Consider the following 19408-nt stretch of genomic DNA (forward strand, 5'->3'; position numbering starts at 1 on the left):
CGCAGTCTCTAAGCAGAGAATGGCTAAATGGATGGTGGAGTGTATTCTTCATTTGCTGGCAGAGAAAAACCTCCAGCCCAATCAGCACTCATTCTACAAGGTCAATGGATCTTAAGAGTACATTTGTACTGCAGCCATGTAAGGTAATTTATACAACAAAGCATTATTATCTGAATTTTACTGTGAGAGATGATCTAATTTGGCAGAGTTGTACTAGCTACAGGGTATTTCCTCCAGTCCAGGAGGACTGTAGGTCTTTCTTCACTTCAGCCACTACTAGCGTAGTCTCCACCTGTGCTTAAAAGATGCGAAGGATGGAAGAAAGACTTTACATACATAGGATATACGGCACAGAAACAGGCCATTCGGCCCAACCAGTCCATGCCGGTGTTTATGCTCCACTCGAGCCTCCTCCCGTCATTCCTCATCTAAATCTGTCAGCATAACCCTCTAATCCCTTCTCCCTCAGATGCTTGTCCAGCCTCCCCTTAAATGCATCTGTACTGTTCGCCTCAACCACTCCCTGTGGTAGCGAGTGCCACATTCTCACCACTCTCTGGGTAAAGAACTTTCTTCTGAATTCCCTATTGGATTTCTTGGTGACTATCTTATATTGATGGCCTCCAGTTATGCTCTTCCCCACAAGTGGAAACATTCTCTCTATCACAACCATTCATAATTTTATAGACCTCTATTAGGTCATCCCTCATTGTGGGTCAGTGGGTAGCACACTTGCCTCTGAGTCAGAAGGTTGTGGGTTCAAGTCCCACTCCAGGGACTTATGCAGATAAATCTAGGCTCCAAAGCAGTGCTGAGGGAGTACTGGACTGTCGGAGGTGCAGGCTTTCGGATGAGACATTGGCCCCATCTGCTCTCAAGTGGATGCAAAAGATCCCAAGGCACTATTTCAAAGAAGAGCAGGGGAGTTATCCCTGGTGTCCAGACCAATTTTTATCCCTCACTCAACATAATAAAAACAGATTATCTGGTCATTATCACATTGCTGTTTGTGGGAGCTTGCTGTGCGCAAATTGGCTGCCGTGTTTCCCACATTACAACAGTGACTACACTCCAAAAGTACTTCATTGGCTGTAAAGAGCTTTGAGACGTCCGGTGGTTGTGAAATGCAAGTCTTTTCTTTTTTCAAGAGAAAAAGAGACCCAACCTGATCATCCTTTCCTGATATGTATACCTTCGCATTTCTGGTATCATCCTTGTAAATCTTCTCTGCACCCTCTCCAATGCCTCTATATCCTTTTTATAATATGGCGACCAGAACTGCACGCAGTATCCCAAGTGTGGTCTAACCAAGGTTCGATACAGGTTTAGCATAGCTTCCCTACTTTTCAATTCTATCCCTCTAGAAATAAACCATAGTGCTTGGTTTGCATTTTTAATGGGCTTGTTAACCTGTGGCGCAACTTTTAGTGATTTGTGTATTTGTACTCCGAGATCCCTTTGTTCCTCTACACCACCTAGACTCACACCCTCCAAGTGATGTGACCTCCCTATTCTTCCTACCAAAATGTAATACCTCACAGTTGTCTATGTTGAACTTCATTTGCCAATTATTTTCCCATTCTGCAAGTTTATTAATGTCCCCCTGTAATTTGTTGCAGTCCTCCTCAGTATTGACTATCCCCCCCTTGATGGCCAGGAACACCCCAGAAGTAGACAGAGGATACTTTAATTTCAAGGAATTTAGATCCTACCACACAAGTAATTGCTTTATCTATTTAATTAAGAAACATTTAACTGGCAATTTTCTTTTGGCCTAATTTTATTAAAATAAATTGAATCCTGTCTATTTTTATTAAAATAGTTCAAGCTTCCCTTGGGCCCAACTAACTAACACGCTTAGTTCCTGGAGATTCACAAGAACATGAGAATTTTTAATAGCAGGCAAGGCCATTAGGCCCAACACCCCCATCTTTTTTGACAGCCATAACCAAGTATCCATCTTTTCATCACAAACCATAAACCCTTCTCTCCAGAAATTAATCCAATTGTTTCTCAAACCCATTTATAGGATGTCCTTTTTAAAGCTATTTTTAATCGATCATTTCTTCTGTACCTGATCCATTAATTACCTATCTGAAATCTTGTTAAATAAAGTCTCTGAAAATTCAAGTATGTAATATCCCTTGCATGACAGTAATGTTCTCAAACAAGTTGGTTAAACTTGAATTTTATTCCTTCAATTCATGCCATCTTTTACCACGTTAAACCTTTCCAAGTGTTCACCCACTGGATCTCAAGGTTGTTTTAAAATACTTTCCCTACAACTCATGTTAAGCTAACTGGTCAATGGTTTTCAGCTATGTCTCATGATTATTTTTAAATAAGGGAGTTATATTGCCCCTGTCCAATCCTCAGGAATCTCTTTCAAATTTAATTATGTTAAAGCTACACTATTTTCATTCACCATCTCCTTTAAGACTCTTGGGTAAAAGTCTTCCTCAGCCTACGATTAGCCTGGGGTTTTCCCATTTACTATTGTTATATCATTCCCTCTTTCCCCAGTTCTTTATTTCCCTACATCGGTGTTTCTTTTCCCTCTATATTTCCCCATCTGTCTCTCTTACCTCTTATTTTTGCCTCATATCCTTTCTCTTCTCCCTTTTCTGTCTGTCTCGCCTCCTCTATTTGTTTTCTTTTAGCTCTTAATTCTGTCTGTTGTTTTTCCCCTGCCTTTTTTATTCAGTGTAGACAGTGCTGAGTTAGGCTCTTGCCCCCCAGTGGTGAATGTTTTCCTGACGTGTAACAACAATATGGAAGTTGAACAAATGAAGGGAAGCAATGTCTTATAAAGTGTTTATTTTACTAAGGAAAATATTTATTTGCAATGGAAAGAAGCATAACATACAATTTATATGTATAATAAAGACAGTCATTATTAATGAAAAAAATGTTTCCGTATAGAATAAAATATAAACTTTTCTACTCCAGAAAGACAGGATTAATGCTGATGCATTCTGGTAACTGTTCCACATACATCGTATCAAGAGACATACAAAAATGGGACATTAAAATTATACATGTGTTCGGCCAGTGAGACATTGTGGGGGAATACAATACTGGTCCACATTTAGACTGCCACCAAACATTCCCCAGAAATTTTAAACCATCACAACCAGGCTGGAAATTCCCACTGGTCCTACATCCAACAACCTGTAATTTTGGATCAAGCCCAGGACCAATTCAAATAAACCAAGAAACAGCAGCTTAAATATAATTAGCTGGCACTTAGATCAGGATCATAGTTGACAAAATCTTTGCATATAACAGAAATGAATGGGAATGATAAATTGTAGTTTTGGATTTGAAGGTAGATGTCTCTGTGCTGACTTACAACAGTGTTACTGCACATAACCAACTTGATTATTTGTGTATACCAGCTGTGATAAAATTGCACTCTTTGGATACTATGGACAAACACTGAAAACTGTTAAGAAATATTTCCATCAAGACACCTGGAAAGTGTGGATGGAAGGTGAAAGAGCTGGGACATTATAGAACAGGCCAGCAGTCTATACTGAGCTGTCTGAACTAAACAAACCAATCATTTTCATTTTAACTCTCTCAATAATGAGTACTTCAGTTGTACATTGTAGCGTACTCACTTCATGGGACTGACAACTCGCAATTCATTTGTGTGCTCAGGAAATTCTCCATGTAAAAAACACTGTTTATAACTTTTGTGCTTTTTAACTTGTAGTATTGGTGCGGCAATGTTTGAATATTTTATAGACTTTGTGCAGAGAAGGTGTTCCTTCAATCCCTGTAAATGTGTCAAAATGGCACTTGGGAGGAAGGGTTTAGTTGTATAATTATGGTAGCAGTGTGCAGCACATAATTATTCAAAAGATAAAAGTAAAAAAACAAATGCTGGAAACCGGAAATAAAAACAGAAAATAATGGAAATATATGGCTGGATTTTGCCGGGTCCCACCCACATGGTACGGGGGGACCCGGGAGATGGTGGGAAACCCGGAAGGTCGGGGTTCCTGGCATGCTGTGGAATTTTAACTGATTGACAGGCTGGCTTCCAGTCGTGTGGGGAACGCGGAGGTGACCACAGGGCAAGGTAAGTGCTGGGCCCAGGATGGTGAGGGCAGGGGGGGTGTCCAAGCCTCGCGGGGTCCGATGCCCGACCCCGGTGCTCAGTCGTGATCCCCGGGGAGGAGAGAGGGGTTTCCAGGCCGGCGGGGGGGGGGGGGGGGTTCCGAACCCCAACCCCGGGGAGGGCCAGGCTGATGGTGGGGGAGCTTGGGGGCCGGGAGGAAGCACTCCTGCTCTGGGATCCCAGCCGGCTGCAGTAAAACCGGCTAAGCAGTTAAAGTAGAGGCTTCAGGCCTCAGTATAATATGTAAATTGCCAACCCGCCTCCTGGCAGCGGGTTGGCAACCTGCCCCCGCCCCCCAATCCTGCCTGAGTGAAAGATGAAAGTGGGCGGGTTGGATTTTGGGGTTCACATTTTTTCAACTTTCACATCCCCCCACACCTCCAACCCATCCGTTTGTACCTCTGAAAATTCCGGCCATACAGTGGGTCGATCATCCTCGTTCTCCTTCATTTGCTGTGTAGATCCAGTTTTTGTTTTATATATTTAAATACTGAAGTAAATTGATCACTTACTGGCTAATGCATTTGGGGATAAGATTGCTTTGGCTACTAGGAGCAGCGACATTGAAAGTGAGTTTCGTGAAGATTTTCTGTGCTCCTTGTTTCTAGTGAAGTCAGAACCGTTCTAAAAAGAACTAGAAACATTGAGCAGAGGAAATCTACACAAACTCATTTAAGATGCGGCTAAGAACAGCAACCACAGGAGTTTGTACGCATTGGACACTTTCGGAATCAAGAATCGGGTTTTACATTTATTCATGAGAGGCTCCGGGGGAAAGAGTAATTAATATTTCAGTAAACAATTCTTGACATTTCCTTAAATCCTACATTCCTTTGATCTCTCTCCTTGAAGGCCCCATTATCTTCCAAGGATCTTAACATTTCATCGTTGCATTGGGGATTTTGTTTTTAAAAACTACATTGCACTTGTATGTACTAAAAACATTTTTTAACGCCAGTTGCATACAATTTAAGTACAAGCTGCATACTTTGTCAAAAACTTTCAATTTAAAAAAAATTGCAATATACTGTGGCTTTAATCTCTAATCAGTCCTAACAATGTATCTGAATGAGCCCTCTACCCAACCCTAACTTTCCTTATACATTCAAAAGAATTACTACTTTAAAATTTTACCGTTAAAACCTGTATTGTCAATCACTCCTGGCTTTCTGGACTAACCTTTTTTGTTTGTATAAATTTATAAAGGAGATCAAGTATCAACAGACTGGTGTGTTTTTGGGCACGCAGTCAAGCTTCACCGATAGACGTGGGGTCTGATTCAACATCGTTTTAATACGTTTGTAACCACTTGGGTGCTGATTTATTGGTTCCATTTCACATAGCTGCCCATTGCCCAGTAGCGCAGGACAACATGAAGGTCAAAAGAAGGAGGAGAGAAGACAAGAGAAATCAAGTCGGGGTTGGGTGTTTTAAAAGCCTTCAGATTATAGGAAAGGTAAGGAGTTTCACAAATTTGAGATCCTGGGAAGGAGTGAGTTACACAGCAGTGTGATCAGTAATTAATTCAACACAGTAAGGCTGTCGAGTTGGCGGGGGGGGGGGGGGGGGGAACAGCCTGTAGGGTGGCTTATTTGCAGCTTATGAGGAACGAGAGAAATGTTCAGAGGCGCACGGACCATAACAGTATTGATAAAACAGAAAGATAAGTAAGATTGCAGCTAGAGGTGAGATTATCAGCTTTTTTGTGTGTTGTCAAGGAGTGTGAGCAAGGTGCTTAAAGAGCCATCTCAGATAGACGAGCAGTATTTATGTTTTTCTTTTCTCACAAAAGAGAAAACTAAGCGTCTTAAAAGAGCTCCATTCGAAGTCAGAGGAGATAATGAGGCCAGACTATCAATAGATGGAAGGAAAGAGGGTACCAGGAATCAATACTTCAGATTTACCCCCAGCCAGAACTAAAAAAAACCACCTAGATTGTGTGTGATTGGGTAAGTGTACTGCAAAACTCTCCTAATTTACCTGGACTCAAATCTCTGAAAAGCAGTTACTGTAAATAAAGGTTTACTGGTCAATACTTCTAGCTCTCTCGTTATATCCTCATGGTCTACTAAACAGAACGTGTTCCATTAGTGCTCATCAGGATTAGAGTTAGGGCAGTCCCCCAGTGGGAATGGAATAAAGACTACCCAAACATGTTTCCACCCCCGTCAAGACTGTCACTGAGGACAAAACTATCATCCATTTTGTTTTGGTTCAACTCAAATGCAGGCAGGTCAAATACAGCAGAAGGAAGGAGCTGACCAATGCAATGACCTCAGTCAGGACCCGAAGTCTTAATGAAAGAAGATGGAGGTTTAACTGGTGTATAACCAATTCTTTAAAACAATTTCTGCTGGTTAAGATGATTTTTTTAAACAAGGAAAATACAAATACATCTGTAGAATGGTCCATGAAAATATGTACAGAAAAGCAAGTCTCCTGAAGCTGGCTGTAAAACTCGGAGTGAATTATTCCAAGTTTTGTCTTTTGCAGATATCAACACTGAGGTATTGATAATCAAAGTAAGATTTCTTTGATCTTTCTGGTCAGATACAGGACTAAAAAGTGCAAATCCCACTTACTGAAATTCCATCCAATACCACTGATGCATAATTATTATAAAATGTAAGCGGGATCTCTTAGGGATCAAGGTGGCGCCAAGATGACATGCCTGCTAATGGAAGATCAAAAACCATCTACCGCATACTTGATAATCTAGTAGTTGAGCTACACAGGTCTGCAGTACTCCAGGATACTGCTGATGATTAACCAGACAGTCTGGCTCACCAATGGAATCTGGAGGAGTAGACAGCTCACTAGGAACAAAATTCTTCCCACTCGGTTCCAGATAGCCCTGCAATCCAATGCCATGATGGATAGTATGGCCCTAAATAGAGACACAGTGTGAAGGTTACCAATTCTCTTTGCTGGTAAGCTACATGGTTTTAGCTGATTAAACTTCAGCAGTACCCCTAAACATATTGGGGATTCCTAAGCCTTGGTCCTTGCCAAGCTGCAACAAAGTTTGCTGGACTTAGTTGGGTGCAGTGTATTCTTATGGAGAGAGAGAGTCCGCTCTCCATATCAGACAAACAGTAATTCTATCTGTAGTGGATTTTTCAGTATCATATTAGAGACTGTTAGCATGGTGATGGGTTTCTGTAGGTCAGAAACTTAGCTGAAAAAAATTGGGATGGTTAAACTTTACTAGCGATGCTTTTCTACATTTGCAGTACGCTTATAAACCATTCATCTGTGGAAGATATCGGGTAGATTGGGTCCTGGATCAGCAAATTAGGTTGGAAGAGAAAAATGTGAATTAATTGTCAACGTTTGTCTCCTGAATCATATCAACTGGGCCCTAATGCAAATAATAAATTGAATAACTGAAAATGCTCCCCTTCATGTTCACTCTTTTGCATGAAGTTCATTTCCACTTAACAGGTATAGTGACTGACCCCGTTTACTGGCCAAATTTCTTTAGGTAGAAGACTTGGAGCAGTACCAAATTCTGTCTCTTAATCTCCTGTCTCCATTTTATTAATAAAATGGCTGATGGTTTTAAAATGCCTGGGTTCACCCTTTCAATAATGCAACTTACAAAATTACACAACCGAAGAAACATATAATTAATGTTCATTTGGATTCAGTAATTATAAGCTGGCACTTTTTAAGGATTCAATTCCATAGTGTTGCAGACGTGAGAAAAACTGTAACTGATGTTGCTCAAAAAGTGTGTAAACACACTAGTGGCATCTAACAACAGGAATGAGCCATACAACTTTATAGCATAGAAGCCATTTGACCCATTGTGTCTGTGCCGGCTCTTTGTTAGATCAATGGTAGAATACACAGCATAGGGACTGCGGTCATCCTATGGGGAAGTCACTGCTGAACTCTGTCCCTTTAATAAAAGTTTTTACGGGTGTCAGTGACCTTCCTCTGCTCTGCTGGATCGTAGCTTCAATCTTTGCTCAATAGGAGCCATAGGGAGCTTTGAAGGACCAGTGAGGCATAGAAATGGTAAAGCTACAATAAAACTTTACAATAAAGCTCAGCTTGGATCTGTCAGCGAAGGCTAGATTGGAAATAACATCAGTTGAATGCAGTGTAGACTTGTTCTCAGTTCTTTACTAAAAATACGAAATAATGTTTTACAAAGTTTTTGTATGACCCAAGAACTAAGAGACTAAAACTACATTGTAACAAAACTGATAAAGGTCATTGAAACCTTGTCAGCTGTAGAAGACAACAGGTTACACCTGCTGCCCATGCTGGAGAAAGGCAACTGAGGGATCAAGGTTGTGAAACCACAGGAAGAGGAAGGTGAAGGTGAACCAACCTCCCAAGGCTATTAAAGGGGTAATATCCTAAATGATTCCACTCAGCTGGGATGAGAGCAATATTTACTTGTACAAAGAATGAATAGAAGAAATGAGGACAAGTTGATAGTATCTTTCTATCAACTCACTGAAATTCAGATTCATCTTTTCTGCTGGTTCTGAAACCTGGAACCATAGCCATAGTGAGATCCACCCCCTTCACACGCTTAAAGTAAATGGCTTGATACAACCAGCCTGCACAGTTTAAAGGGCAAGCAATGCAGGAACGAAGATCTGTATTTTGTAACTCAAGTTCCCAATACATATAGTTATTAATTTATATAAATTAATATTTAGTAAGTACGTTTGTGATAAAGAAGTACAGGAAATAATGCAAAAGTATCTGATTTCCTTCTCCTGGATGGCTGTTGATGGACAGTCCGAGTGGGGTATTATACAAAGGGACTGCTTTCATTGTACATCAGGATAAAAGCCACCTTACGGTTCTTTATGATGTTGTGTTGACTCTCCTGTCAATTTCAATGGTGGTTCCATTAATCCCTACACTGGGGAGGCTCCTGAAGGCAAAGCAAGATGCAAAAGCACAAATTAACACATACATACAAATCACAAACATTATCAGAAATAAATAGTTACCATGCAGTCAAAGAATAAGCAGTACAGAAAACAGAACTTCAGTTGGGCAAGAGATGCAAAAGGCTCAGCAAAATTAGATTTTGCAATCACTACCCTGGAAAAGCAACTTTGTGACCCTATCATCAGTCTGCTGGTGGCAGAGATGTCAGTCCTCTCATCATTTAGAACTAAAACTGGGACTGGCCGTGCATGGATTCAACTGCTGGTCAGGGAGCTGATATGGACCCAAATTCTGAGTGACAGACTGAGTTATCTTCTGGTAAATGGGAAACAAATCAGAAATTATTTGGTGTTCTGTACATTAGAAAACGGGATATAAACTTGACTCAAGTTAACAGCGCAGACAATTCAAAAGAATGGTAAAGGAAGCATCACAACGGGATGCAAACAATAACCTCTGACAGGTTGGCAATTCCACTGGACCCAGCTTTCAAAAAACCTGTTCACAGTTATAGCTTCTGTCACCAGATGCTACTAGAATATCAGCTTGGTTCAGTCAGCACCACTGTCACCTTTGAGTCTGAAAGTTGTGAGTCGGAGTCCCATCGTAGGACTTGAGCACAGAATCTGGGCTGACACTCCATTGCAGTAATAAGAGTGCTGTATTGTCAGAAGTGCCATCCTTCAAATAAGAGGTTACACTGTTCCGCTGGTTTAAATGGAGATCCCGTGGGACTCTTCGAAGAAGAGCAGAGTTTCCCAAAGTCCAGGACAACATTCTTCCTTTGACTTACACTGCCAAAACAATTAACCTGCCACTCATCTCATCTCATGGCAGTTTCTGGGATCTCACTGCGCACAAAATGGCTACATCAAAGTAATGTGTTTTTTGCAAAGCACTTTGAGGTGTTTCTGAGAAACAGTTAAATAAACACAGATTTTTATTTCTCACCCCGCCCCACGTTTCTATAGAGTGATACCCTCTACGGGCAGGAGAAGGACACTGAAGTGCTGCAATACTAAGAAACAGCAGATTACATAATGTGGATGCGAAGAGTTTTTGCTATTTCTGTAAATGTCAGGTCCACACATCAGTGCTTCAGATTTCACTGCCCTTACACAGTAAAACTTTTGTTTTTCTTAAATACATGCTTACTAAAATACATGACTGATCTCTCCTCCCCCCACCAACGTTTACCATGTTTAAAGGAATTGGGTGAATTTTAATAATAAAGTCAGGAATGAGTTGTACCTTTGTGGCTGGAGCTCTATCAGGACTGAATTCTCTGTTCTTGTTTCATTTGCTATTATATATTCTTCTGCTGGTTGCTCCGTGTGTGTGACTGCTTCCTGTGCCTGCTGTTTCTGTGCTGAACCCCTGGCTGTGAAGAACTGTGCCAGTCGCGCTCTCTCTCTAACAGATTCTGCTAATTTTTCCCAGGCATCTGTCGACATCACAGAACTGAGCTCGTCTTCAAAGCCAGGATGCTCTTCATAAAATAATAAATGTCTCGAGCGAACTGTAGGAAGAAAAGTGACCAAAATTTAAAGGTACATTTATGCCCTTCACCACAATACCACATAAATTTGTCAAGTCTCCTTAATAAATTAAAAGGCAACTCAGACTGTTTGGCAGGATAGCTTATTATATGCATTATATACTGGCAAAATACCAGATGTTGATTACAGCAAACCACAAGTCGAAGATTTTCACACAGGGGTCTGCAAGATTATCAGATTTCTGTCTATATGGGCTCAGGTATACCAAGTGGCATTCAAAATTGTGCATTCTAGATTTTTCTGCATATGTTGACTTACTATGTATGCACACACAAATAAAAAACATTTTCTGAAATGATAGCGGTTTTCCTTTTGGTAGTTGACACGGTCTTTTGGAAGTTGAGATAGGGGGTGCCCAGGAGTCCGTTAATAGTTGCAGGGGATTACTGGGATTGAGCCATTATTTGCAGGGGGTCCTACACAATGAGAAGTTTAAAAACCAATGCTCTAGGTTGATGCTGCTCTCTGGGAGCTGGAGCCTTCTGCGGAGATAATGGCCCATGTTTTCCAGGGCCTACGAGTGCATTCTTCTTGACAGATCCAATGCATCCCCGGGAAAAGGGCCTCCGCGGGCGGAGAGTTCTGCCCAGCGAATGCCCGTGAAATTCTTATGCCTGGTAAAAGCAGGTGTAAGGCCTGTTTTTACCAGCGTAAGAGTTTAAATGAACATAAAAATACATTAATTTTTTTTTATTTAAACATAAAAAGACCTGTAAAATAAGTTCAGCTTATTTTTAGCCCCTTTAAAACGTTTACATTTATTTGTTTTAAAATTAAAGTTTTGTTTTAGATATTTAATTAAATTGTATTTTAATTAAGTTTTAAAAAATTTATTTGGCATGTAAACGTGTTTTTTTATGTGATCCCCATTCATGCTTATGGGGATTCTGTACGAAAATGGAATCCCCATAAGCATGAATGGGGATCTCCTTTTGTTGGTTGAGCCAGCCCACATGATCCCGGGGTGCTTGCGAACCGCATGTGCCCCTGGGATACGTGGGCCTTTACCCGGGCATTCCCGTAGCGGTCCAGGAGTGCGAGTCTCCATGGATCCCGAGTCAGAAGATAGGCGCGGACTTTATTTGCGGATCGGAGGTATTTCCCTGCGGGAAGCCTCCAACCGCAAATTCAGGCCCAATATTACTGCTTTGACAAAGGTAAATGCAACTAATTCAAAAAACAAAGTGAATCACAAATTACTGTGAATTACTGCGCACTTATCAGTAAGCGGCATCAGATGAGAGCAATGGCCTGGACATGGTTACTGGACATTTACTAGTAAACACCATTTGCACAACAGTGCCCGTTGTTGTGTCGGTACCTTTCTACCTGGACACAATTTAGGACTCAGAACTCAGAGATTCAAACATGAAGTGCTTTATTGGAAGGAAAGGAAGTTCTGGAAAGTTCCGAACAAAGAGGGCTAAACTTAACAGAAAACACCCAACCATTTATCTCCTGTGACAGCGCCACCACAGGTGGGAGGAGAACACACAATACATAACATTTCCTCCCCTCTTAAATGGAAGGTCCACATTATTCCTCAACAGGTAAGTTACTTTCAATGCACTCAACGAACCTAGGGTAGAGGTAGACTGCCTCAAACCCTGACTTTACCCTGGGGTTTATTCTGCCCCAGTCTTGTGGGTAAGTCACTAAGCCTACAGATCCAAGCGTCTTGGAGGCCGCCGCTCTCTGACAGGATACCGGCGGTCATCGCTGGCTTCCACAGCAGTAGGCATTGACACAGGCCTGGATGGAGAAGGTGCCTGTGTCAGTTGAAAGTCAGGAGTTTGCACAGGTGGAACAGTCTCTTTGACTTCCTGTGTTGGAGAAGAGCACTGTGGCAAAGGATGCTGGTTTGCGGTATCATCCGGAAACAGTTCAGGCCAACCAGCCGTTGGAGCCTCTGTGGCTGTCTCTGCTCCTAGCAACAGTTGATCTGTGTGTCTTCTCCAGACGACGTCCTCAGCAGTCTCAACCGTGCAAGACACAGGGCCCGTCTGCGCGATCACCGTAGCAGGAACCCATTTCGGTCCAGTGTTGTAGTTTCGAGCTAGGACGTGCTCTCCCGGATGAAACCGTCTCTCCTTGGCTCTTTTCTCTCTCTTTTCAACTTGAGCTTGTTGTTGACAATGGACAACCTGCTCTGCCCTTGGAGGTTTGAGTAAGTCAAAACTTGTCCGCAACTGCCTCTTCATCATGAGCGAAGTGGGGAAAGTTTTGGTTGTGGCATGCGGCTCGTTCCTGTAGGACAACAGGAAGCTGTTCAGACGTTGGTGGATTGAGCCCTGACCTTGCGATGCCTTCAAGGTGTGCTTCAAAGTTTGCACAAACCTTTCTGCCTGGCCGTTAGTAGAGGGATGATAGGGCGCAGACCTGATGTGTTGGACACCATTCACATGCAGGAAGGTTGCAAACTCCTGTGATACAAATTGTGGACCGTTGTCACTTACGAGTTGTTCTGGTGAGCCATAACGGCTGAACATCTCACCAAGTTTCTCAATTGTTTTCTCTGCCGTGGTAGACCTCATCACAGCGACCTCCGGCCACTTGCTACGAGCGTCCACAACCACCATAAACATCTTCCCTTCGAAAGGACCGGTGAAGTCCACATGTACTCGCTGCCACACTTCTGCAGGCCAATCCCAGGGGTGTAGGGTTGCCAGCTGTGGAACATTCCGGACCCTTTGACATGGGGAACATGTTTTGGCTTTCTCCTCAATATTCCCATCGAGACCTGGCCACCAGAAGTAACTTCTTGCCATTTCCTTCATCCGAACCATCCCACTGTGGCCTGTATGAAGTTGTTGCAGTATAGGTTCCCTCAGAGGTGGTGGAATGATGACACGGCGTCCCCAAAGAAGACAACCTGCCTGGATGGAGAGCTCATTTCTTTTTGAAACGTAAGGTTTCAAACTAGGAGAATCTCCTATAGCTCTCCCTCGAATGACATCGCCCATTACCTCAGACAGGACTGGATCGTTGCGGGTGTACCGTCGCACCTGAACTGCAGTGACAGGTGCTCCCTCCACTTGTCTAAAGTAGAAGATGTCCATCTGACGAGGCTCTGGGGGAGTAACAGGCAAGGGTAGCCTCGAGAGACCGTCTGCGTTGCCGTGCAAGTCTGATTTGCGATATTTGATGTCGTATGTGTGTCCTGACAACAGTAAAGCCCACCTTTGCATCCTGCTTGCAGCGAGAGATGGAATTCCGGTGTGGGGCCCGAAGATTGAAGTCAATGGACGGTGGTCTGTCAGGAGTGTGAACCTTCTCCCAAACAGGTACTGATGAAATTTTCGAATTCCAAAAACGATTCCCAAGGCCTCGCGCTCGATCTGCGCATAGTTACTCTCGGCCTTGTTCAAGGTGCGTGATGCGAAGGCGATAGGTTTCTCTTCACCCGAAGGCATGATGTGGGATATGACTGCTCCTACACCATATGGTGATGCATCACATGCTAGCTGCACGGGTAGCTTTGGGTCGAAGTGTGTCAGGAGCTCCGAATTCAGCAATGCTTTCTTTGCTTGGGCGAAAGCTTCGTTGCACAGTTCAGTCCATTTCCATGTTTTGCCTTGACATAGCAACATTGCTGAAGCCATTACATCAGTTGCTAAGTCTGGAATAAACTTCCCATAGTAGTTAAGTAGCCCCAGAAATGAATGTAACTGGCTCACATTCTGGGGTGCTGGGGCCTCCACGATCGCCTTGACCTTTGGCGGCGCCTTATGCAGGCCAGTAGCGTCAATCACATGCCCCAGGTACTCAACTGAAGACTGAAAGAATTCACATTTGTCTTTACGAACTCTGAGTCCGTACTCTTTCAGTCGTTGTAGTGTCGCATCCAAGTTCAGAAGATGATCCTCCTCATTTGTCCCAGTGACAAGGATGTCGTCCAGGTAGCACTGGACTCCTGGCAGTCCACTCAAAATCTGATCCATTGCCCTTTGGAATAGAGCAGGGGCCGACGTAATTCCAAATGGAAGGCGGCAGTACCTGTATAGCCCCTTGTGTGTCACAATTGTCAGCAGCTCCTCTGATTTGTCATCGACATGCATTTGTAGATAAGCCTGGCATAAGTCTATTTTGCTGAACTTTTGCCCTCCGGCCAGGCCCGTAAAAAGATCATCAATGAGGGGAAGAGGGTACTGTTCCACAGACAGCACCGGGTTAATAGTCACTTTAAAATCCCCGCAGATTCGAACAGATCCATCCTTTTTCAGGACAGGAACAATGGGTGTGGCCCATTTGCTCACGCTCACAGGCTCCAGGACTCCATTCTCGACTAAGGCCTCCAAGTTAGCCTCAGCTTTTGGCCTAATTGCATAGGGTACAGGTCGGGCTTTGTGAAACTTCGGCTTGCTGTCTGGTTTAATGTCCAGTCTCACGCTGATCTTTTTCATGCTCCCAAGTTCCCCATTGAAGAGTTCTGCATGTTTGTTTAACACTGCAGTCAGACCTGACTCCCCTTTTGACATCATGCGGACTGCAGGCCAGTCCAGCGTGATTTCCTCTAGCCACGCACGTCCCAGTAGCGATGGGTAATTTCCCTTTACCACATATAGTGGCAGTTTTGCAGTCTGTCTGTTCAATTTAACTGTCACCTCAATGACGCCTCTCATGGCCACAGGTTCGCAGATACGTCTTTAGCACAATGTTTGTTGGCTGAAGGGTAAGATGCTTTAGCATTTTGTTGTAGACAGTGTCTGAAACAAGGGACACAGCCGCGCCTGTGTCCACCTCCATCCGCACTGATTGTCCCTCCACCAGTGGTGACACCCAGTAGCCATTTGAACCACCTGCAACCGTCAGTATGTGCACCTCTTCCTCCTCAGAGGTGTTGCTCCCCTCTGTTTTGCTTGTTCCATCATACTGCACTGAATGAACACTCTTTTTCCTCTCTTGTCCAAATACAGACATTTTGCTTCCATGCTTCCCAGCTCTGTCTGTTCTTTTTTCACCTCTACAGGCGCGTTCAATGTGACCCTTTTTGCCACAATTTCGGCATTCCAGCTCCGTACACCAGCAGTCATTAGCGTGATGGCCCGTTTTCCCACAACGGTAACATGTGCCGTTCCGCACACCTTTAGGCTCAGACGACACCTTGTGAACTCTCCCTGTTGAACTCAACTGGTGAGCCTCCTTTTCCGCCATCTCCATGGAGACACTAACTTCAATGGCCTTTTCAAGAGTAAGGTTGTCCTCAGTAAGAAGGCGCTTCAGTGTGGCTGCATTTTGCAAACCACACACAAGTCTGTCTCTAATGGTGTCATTCAGCACCTCCTTGAACTGGCAGTGTTCCGACAACCTTTTTAAAGCAGCAATAAACATCGTCACTGATTCCCCCTCCTCTTGATTCCGTTTGTGAAATCTAAATCTCTCAGCAATAACCAGAGGTTTTGGTGAAAAATGTGCTCCAAGAATTTCCACTAGTTGCTTATATGTTTTAATTCCTGGCTTATCTGGCTGCACGAGGCTGCGAAGTAAATTGAAAGTCTTCGGCCCGATTACACTCAAAAAGGTAGGCACGACCTTTTCATTTGCCACCGCATTCGCCAATACAAAATAGTCAAAACGTTCCGTATATGCGCTCCATTGCTCCACATTTTCATCAAAATCACCGATGTTTCCTAATATAGTAGCCATCTCACGTTTCAAATTAAATTTTCTGTTTACTTACTGCACCCGTAACGTACGCAGATTCATCCGCTCCTCGTTGCCACTTGTTGTGTCGGTACCTTTCTACCTAGACACAATTTAGGACTCAGAACTCAGAGATTCAAACATGAAGTGCTTTATTGGAAGGAAAGGAAGTTCTGGAAAGTTCCGAACAAAGAGAGCTAAAACTTAACAGAGAACACCCAACCATTTATCTCCTGTGACAGCGCCACCACAGGTGGGAGGAGAACACACAATACATAACACCCGTGACACTATAGAGGTGCATTTACTGACAAATGGTGGGTATGACCATTTATGGTCAAAGTAATATAAAAGTCTGAAGTTAAAAAGGTACAAAGATGGCGCTGTGTGGGTTATTCGCAGTGCGATCTGTCCTGCTCTCTATCCTCAATCTGCCCTTAATTCCCCATAGAGAATGGAAAGAGTAATTGACTTCAATGAGCAAAATGGTGTTTACAGAAGGAAATTATTTTTCTGTTAACTGTTGAACTTTTTGACATAGGTGGAACTTGTACAGGGAGAATAGTCTGCATGCCAACACATGGGGTAAATAAATGTTGCTTCAGAACATGAAAACATAATTGGGATTCATCTGGAAATGCAAATTCTCTCTTTATCTGAACCAAATTTGGTACTACTGTAGTAGGATTAAGATACAGATCAATACTGGTTAATGTTAAGTTTAAGGACCTAAAACAAAAAGGAGGAAATTATGTTCAGGGTAAAGAGAGGAACGGATATATAATAAACAGTTCAAATGAGTACAGCAAGAAGCAAGAGCTGTTTCTGGACTAATGCAAGGCAGACGGATTGAATGAATATTAGTGATACACATCTACAGCAATACTGCTATTACTGGCAGAACAGAAACGCAGCTGCAAGCAGATGAATAAGAAGTGGAGCTAAAGGGTTGCAGAATGCTGCATTTAAGGTTGACCTATTCAGTTAGTTGTACAAGTGGCACTATTAGCAAGGATGATCTAACACAAGAAAAGACAATTAGGCACAACAGGATAGTTCCTTTTGTTTTAAAATATATCAACACCACCATCTCACTATTGCCTTCAAATCCTTCTCTCTCTAGAAACATATCTAGTTTTCTCTTGAGCCCATTAATAATGTCCATTTCATTGATTTTTTTGGTAACTTATTCCACAACTCTCTGACTCTTCTTGCTTCCTAATTATTACCTTGTGTCCCCTGGTATTTGAACCATTCACCATAGTGAACAATATGTGGGATTAAAGGCTGTTAATTCCCTTCATAATCCTTAAAACTTCAATTTGGGTCAACAACAATATGATTCTATATAGAGCCTTTAATGTAGAAAAGTCTCAAAGCACTTCACAGAGGCAATAATCAGACAAAAATGGATTCTGAGTCAAAGAAAAAGATAACAGGAAAGGTGATTAAGAGGTCAAAAGAGGTGGGTTTTAAGGAGGATCTTAAAGGAAGAGAGAGATGTGGATATGTGGAAGGGTTTAGGGAGAGAATTCCAGAATGTACAGCCCAGGTGACTGAAGGCACGGCCGCCAATGGTGTGGCAGAGAGAGTCAGGGATGCACAAGAGGCCAGAATCAGAGGAACAGAGTTTTTGGAGTGTTGTAGGGCTGGAGGAGATTACAGTGATGGGGAGAATTTTAAATTTGAGGTGTTGGGGGAACCAGGAGCCAATGTAGGCCAAGAAGTACATGGGTGATTGGCAAGTGGGACTTGGTGAGAGATAGGTTACGGGCAGCAGATTTGGAAGAACTAATGTTTATGGAGTGTGGTAGGCCATCCAGGGGAACATTGGTCACCTTAAAGTCTCCTTTTTTTCCCCCAAAGAAAAGGAGCCAAACTTTGTTAACTTTTTTCATAACTCAAAATCATCTTTGTTGTCTGTCTGTGCACCCCCTCATGGGCAACAGCTATCAGAATGGTGAACAACGTAGCAGAAAGGGAAATTGCAGAACCAATCTGGGTAGAAGTTAGTAATCAACTGAAGAGTTTAATAGGATATTCATGGAAAAACCTTGATATCTCAAATGGGAAGAACAAACCAGGTACAACCACAAAGCACTGGAATGAAAAGTACAGCAACTTAATAGATGTACTTAATGACTCCTTAACGGTGTGAAGCTGCTTGGAGAATTCACTGCATGTCAGACATAGCCATAGTCAATGCACTTTGAACTAATTTTACCAATTGTCTAAATTCCCAAGTCACTGAATCTAACTCGGTCATTGTTGGAAGCGAGTTGCCCCATAGTGGACTGTAGCCACCTGGTATTCCTGCACAGCATGTAACTCAGATAGAGAATCTGATGATTGGAAAGTGCATGATTTAAACACCATCTTTAATTTTCGCAAAAATTGTATGATTAGAACATTTTTCTGTTAATAATATTGATTTCAATATCAATCCTACATATACCACTTTGTTGCATCAGCGACCTCAATGTACAATTCAATTTGCAATTCTTCACACTCCATCATATTGTGGCACTACCACCGTGCTAAATGGGATAGATTCAGAACTGATCTAGCAGCTCAAAACTGGGCATTCATGAGGCGCTGTGGGCCGTCAGCAGCAGCAGCAGAATTGTATTCCACCACAGTCTGCAACCTCATGGACCGGTATATCCCTCACTCTACCATTACCACCAAGCCAGGGGACCAACCCTGGTTCAATAAGGAGTGCAGAAGAGCATGCCGGGAGCAGCACCAGGCGTACCTAAAAATGAGGTGCCAACCTGGGGAAGCTGCAACACAGGACTACATGCATGCTAAAAAAGGGGAAGCAGCATGCTATGGACAGAGCTAAGCGATCCCACAATCAACACTAACGCGAGGAAGAGGATCCATGAACAGCCCCATCCTCAATGATGATGGAGCCCAGCACGTGAGTGCAAAAGACAAGGCTGAAGCGTTTGCAACCATCTTCAGCCAGAAGTGCCGAGTGGATGATCCATATCGGCCTACTCCCGAGGTCCCCACCATCACAGAAGCCAGTCTTCAGCCAATTCGATTCACTCCACGTGATATCAAGAAACGGCTGAGCGCACTGGATACAGCAAAGGCTATGGGCCCCGACAACATCCCTGCTATCGTGCTGAAGACTTGTGCTCCAGAACTAGCC

The 19408-nt window shown here is 43.0% G+C and overlaps 1 protein-coding gene across 3 annotated transcripts in view; it reads right to left on the reverse strand.

Annotated features, from left to right (window-relative positions):
• Positions 1–2802: 2802 nt before the first annotated feature.
• The window catches only part of creb3l2 (cAMP responsive element binding protein 3-like 2), a 143005-nt gene continuing 126399 nt past the window's right edge, over positions 2803–19408 (reverse strand). For all 3 annotated transcript variants that reach the window (XM_086008602.1, XM_086008601.1, XM_086008603.1), the window contains 2 exons: positions 10298–10565; positions 2803–9026 (listed from right to left, as the gene is read on the reverse strand). In XM_086008602.1, coding sequence (XP_085864728.1) covers positions 8957–9026; positions 10298–10565 — 338 coding nt within the window. In that variant the 3' untranslated portion in view covers positions 2803–8956. The remainder of the gene's footprint in view (positions 9027–10297; positions 10566–19408) is intronic.

This window comes from Somniosus microcephalus, chromosome 16 (assembly GCF_052327205.1).
Source record: "Somniosus microcephalus isolate GS21.2 chromosome 16, FLI_Smic_1.0, whole genome shotgun sequence".
Taxonomy (NCBI): Eukaryota; Metazoa; Chordata; class Chondrichthyes; order Squaliformes; family Somniosidae; genus Somniosus; species Somniosus microcephalus.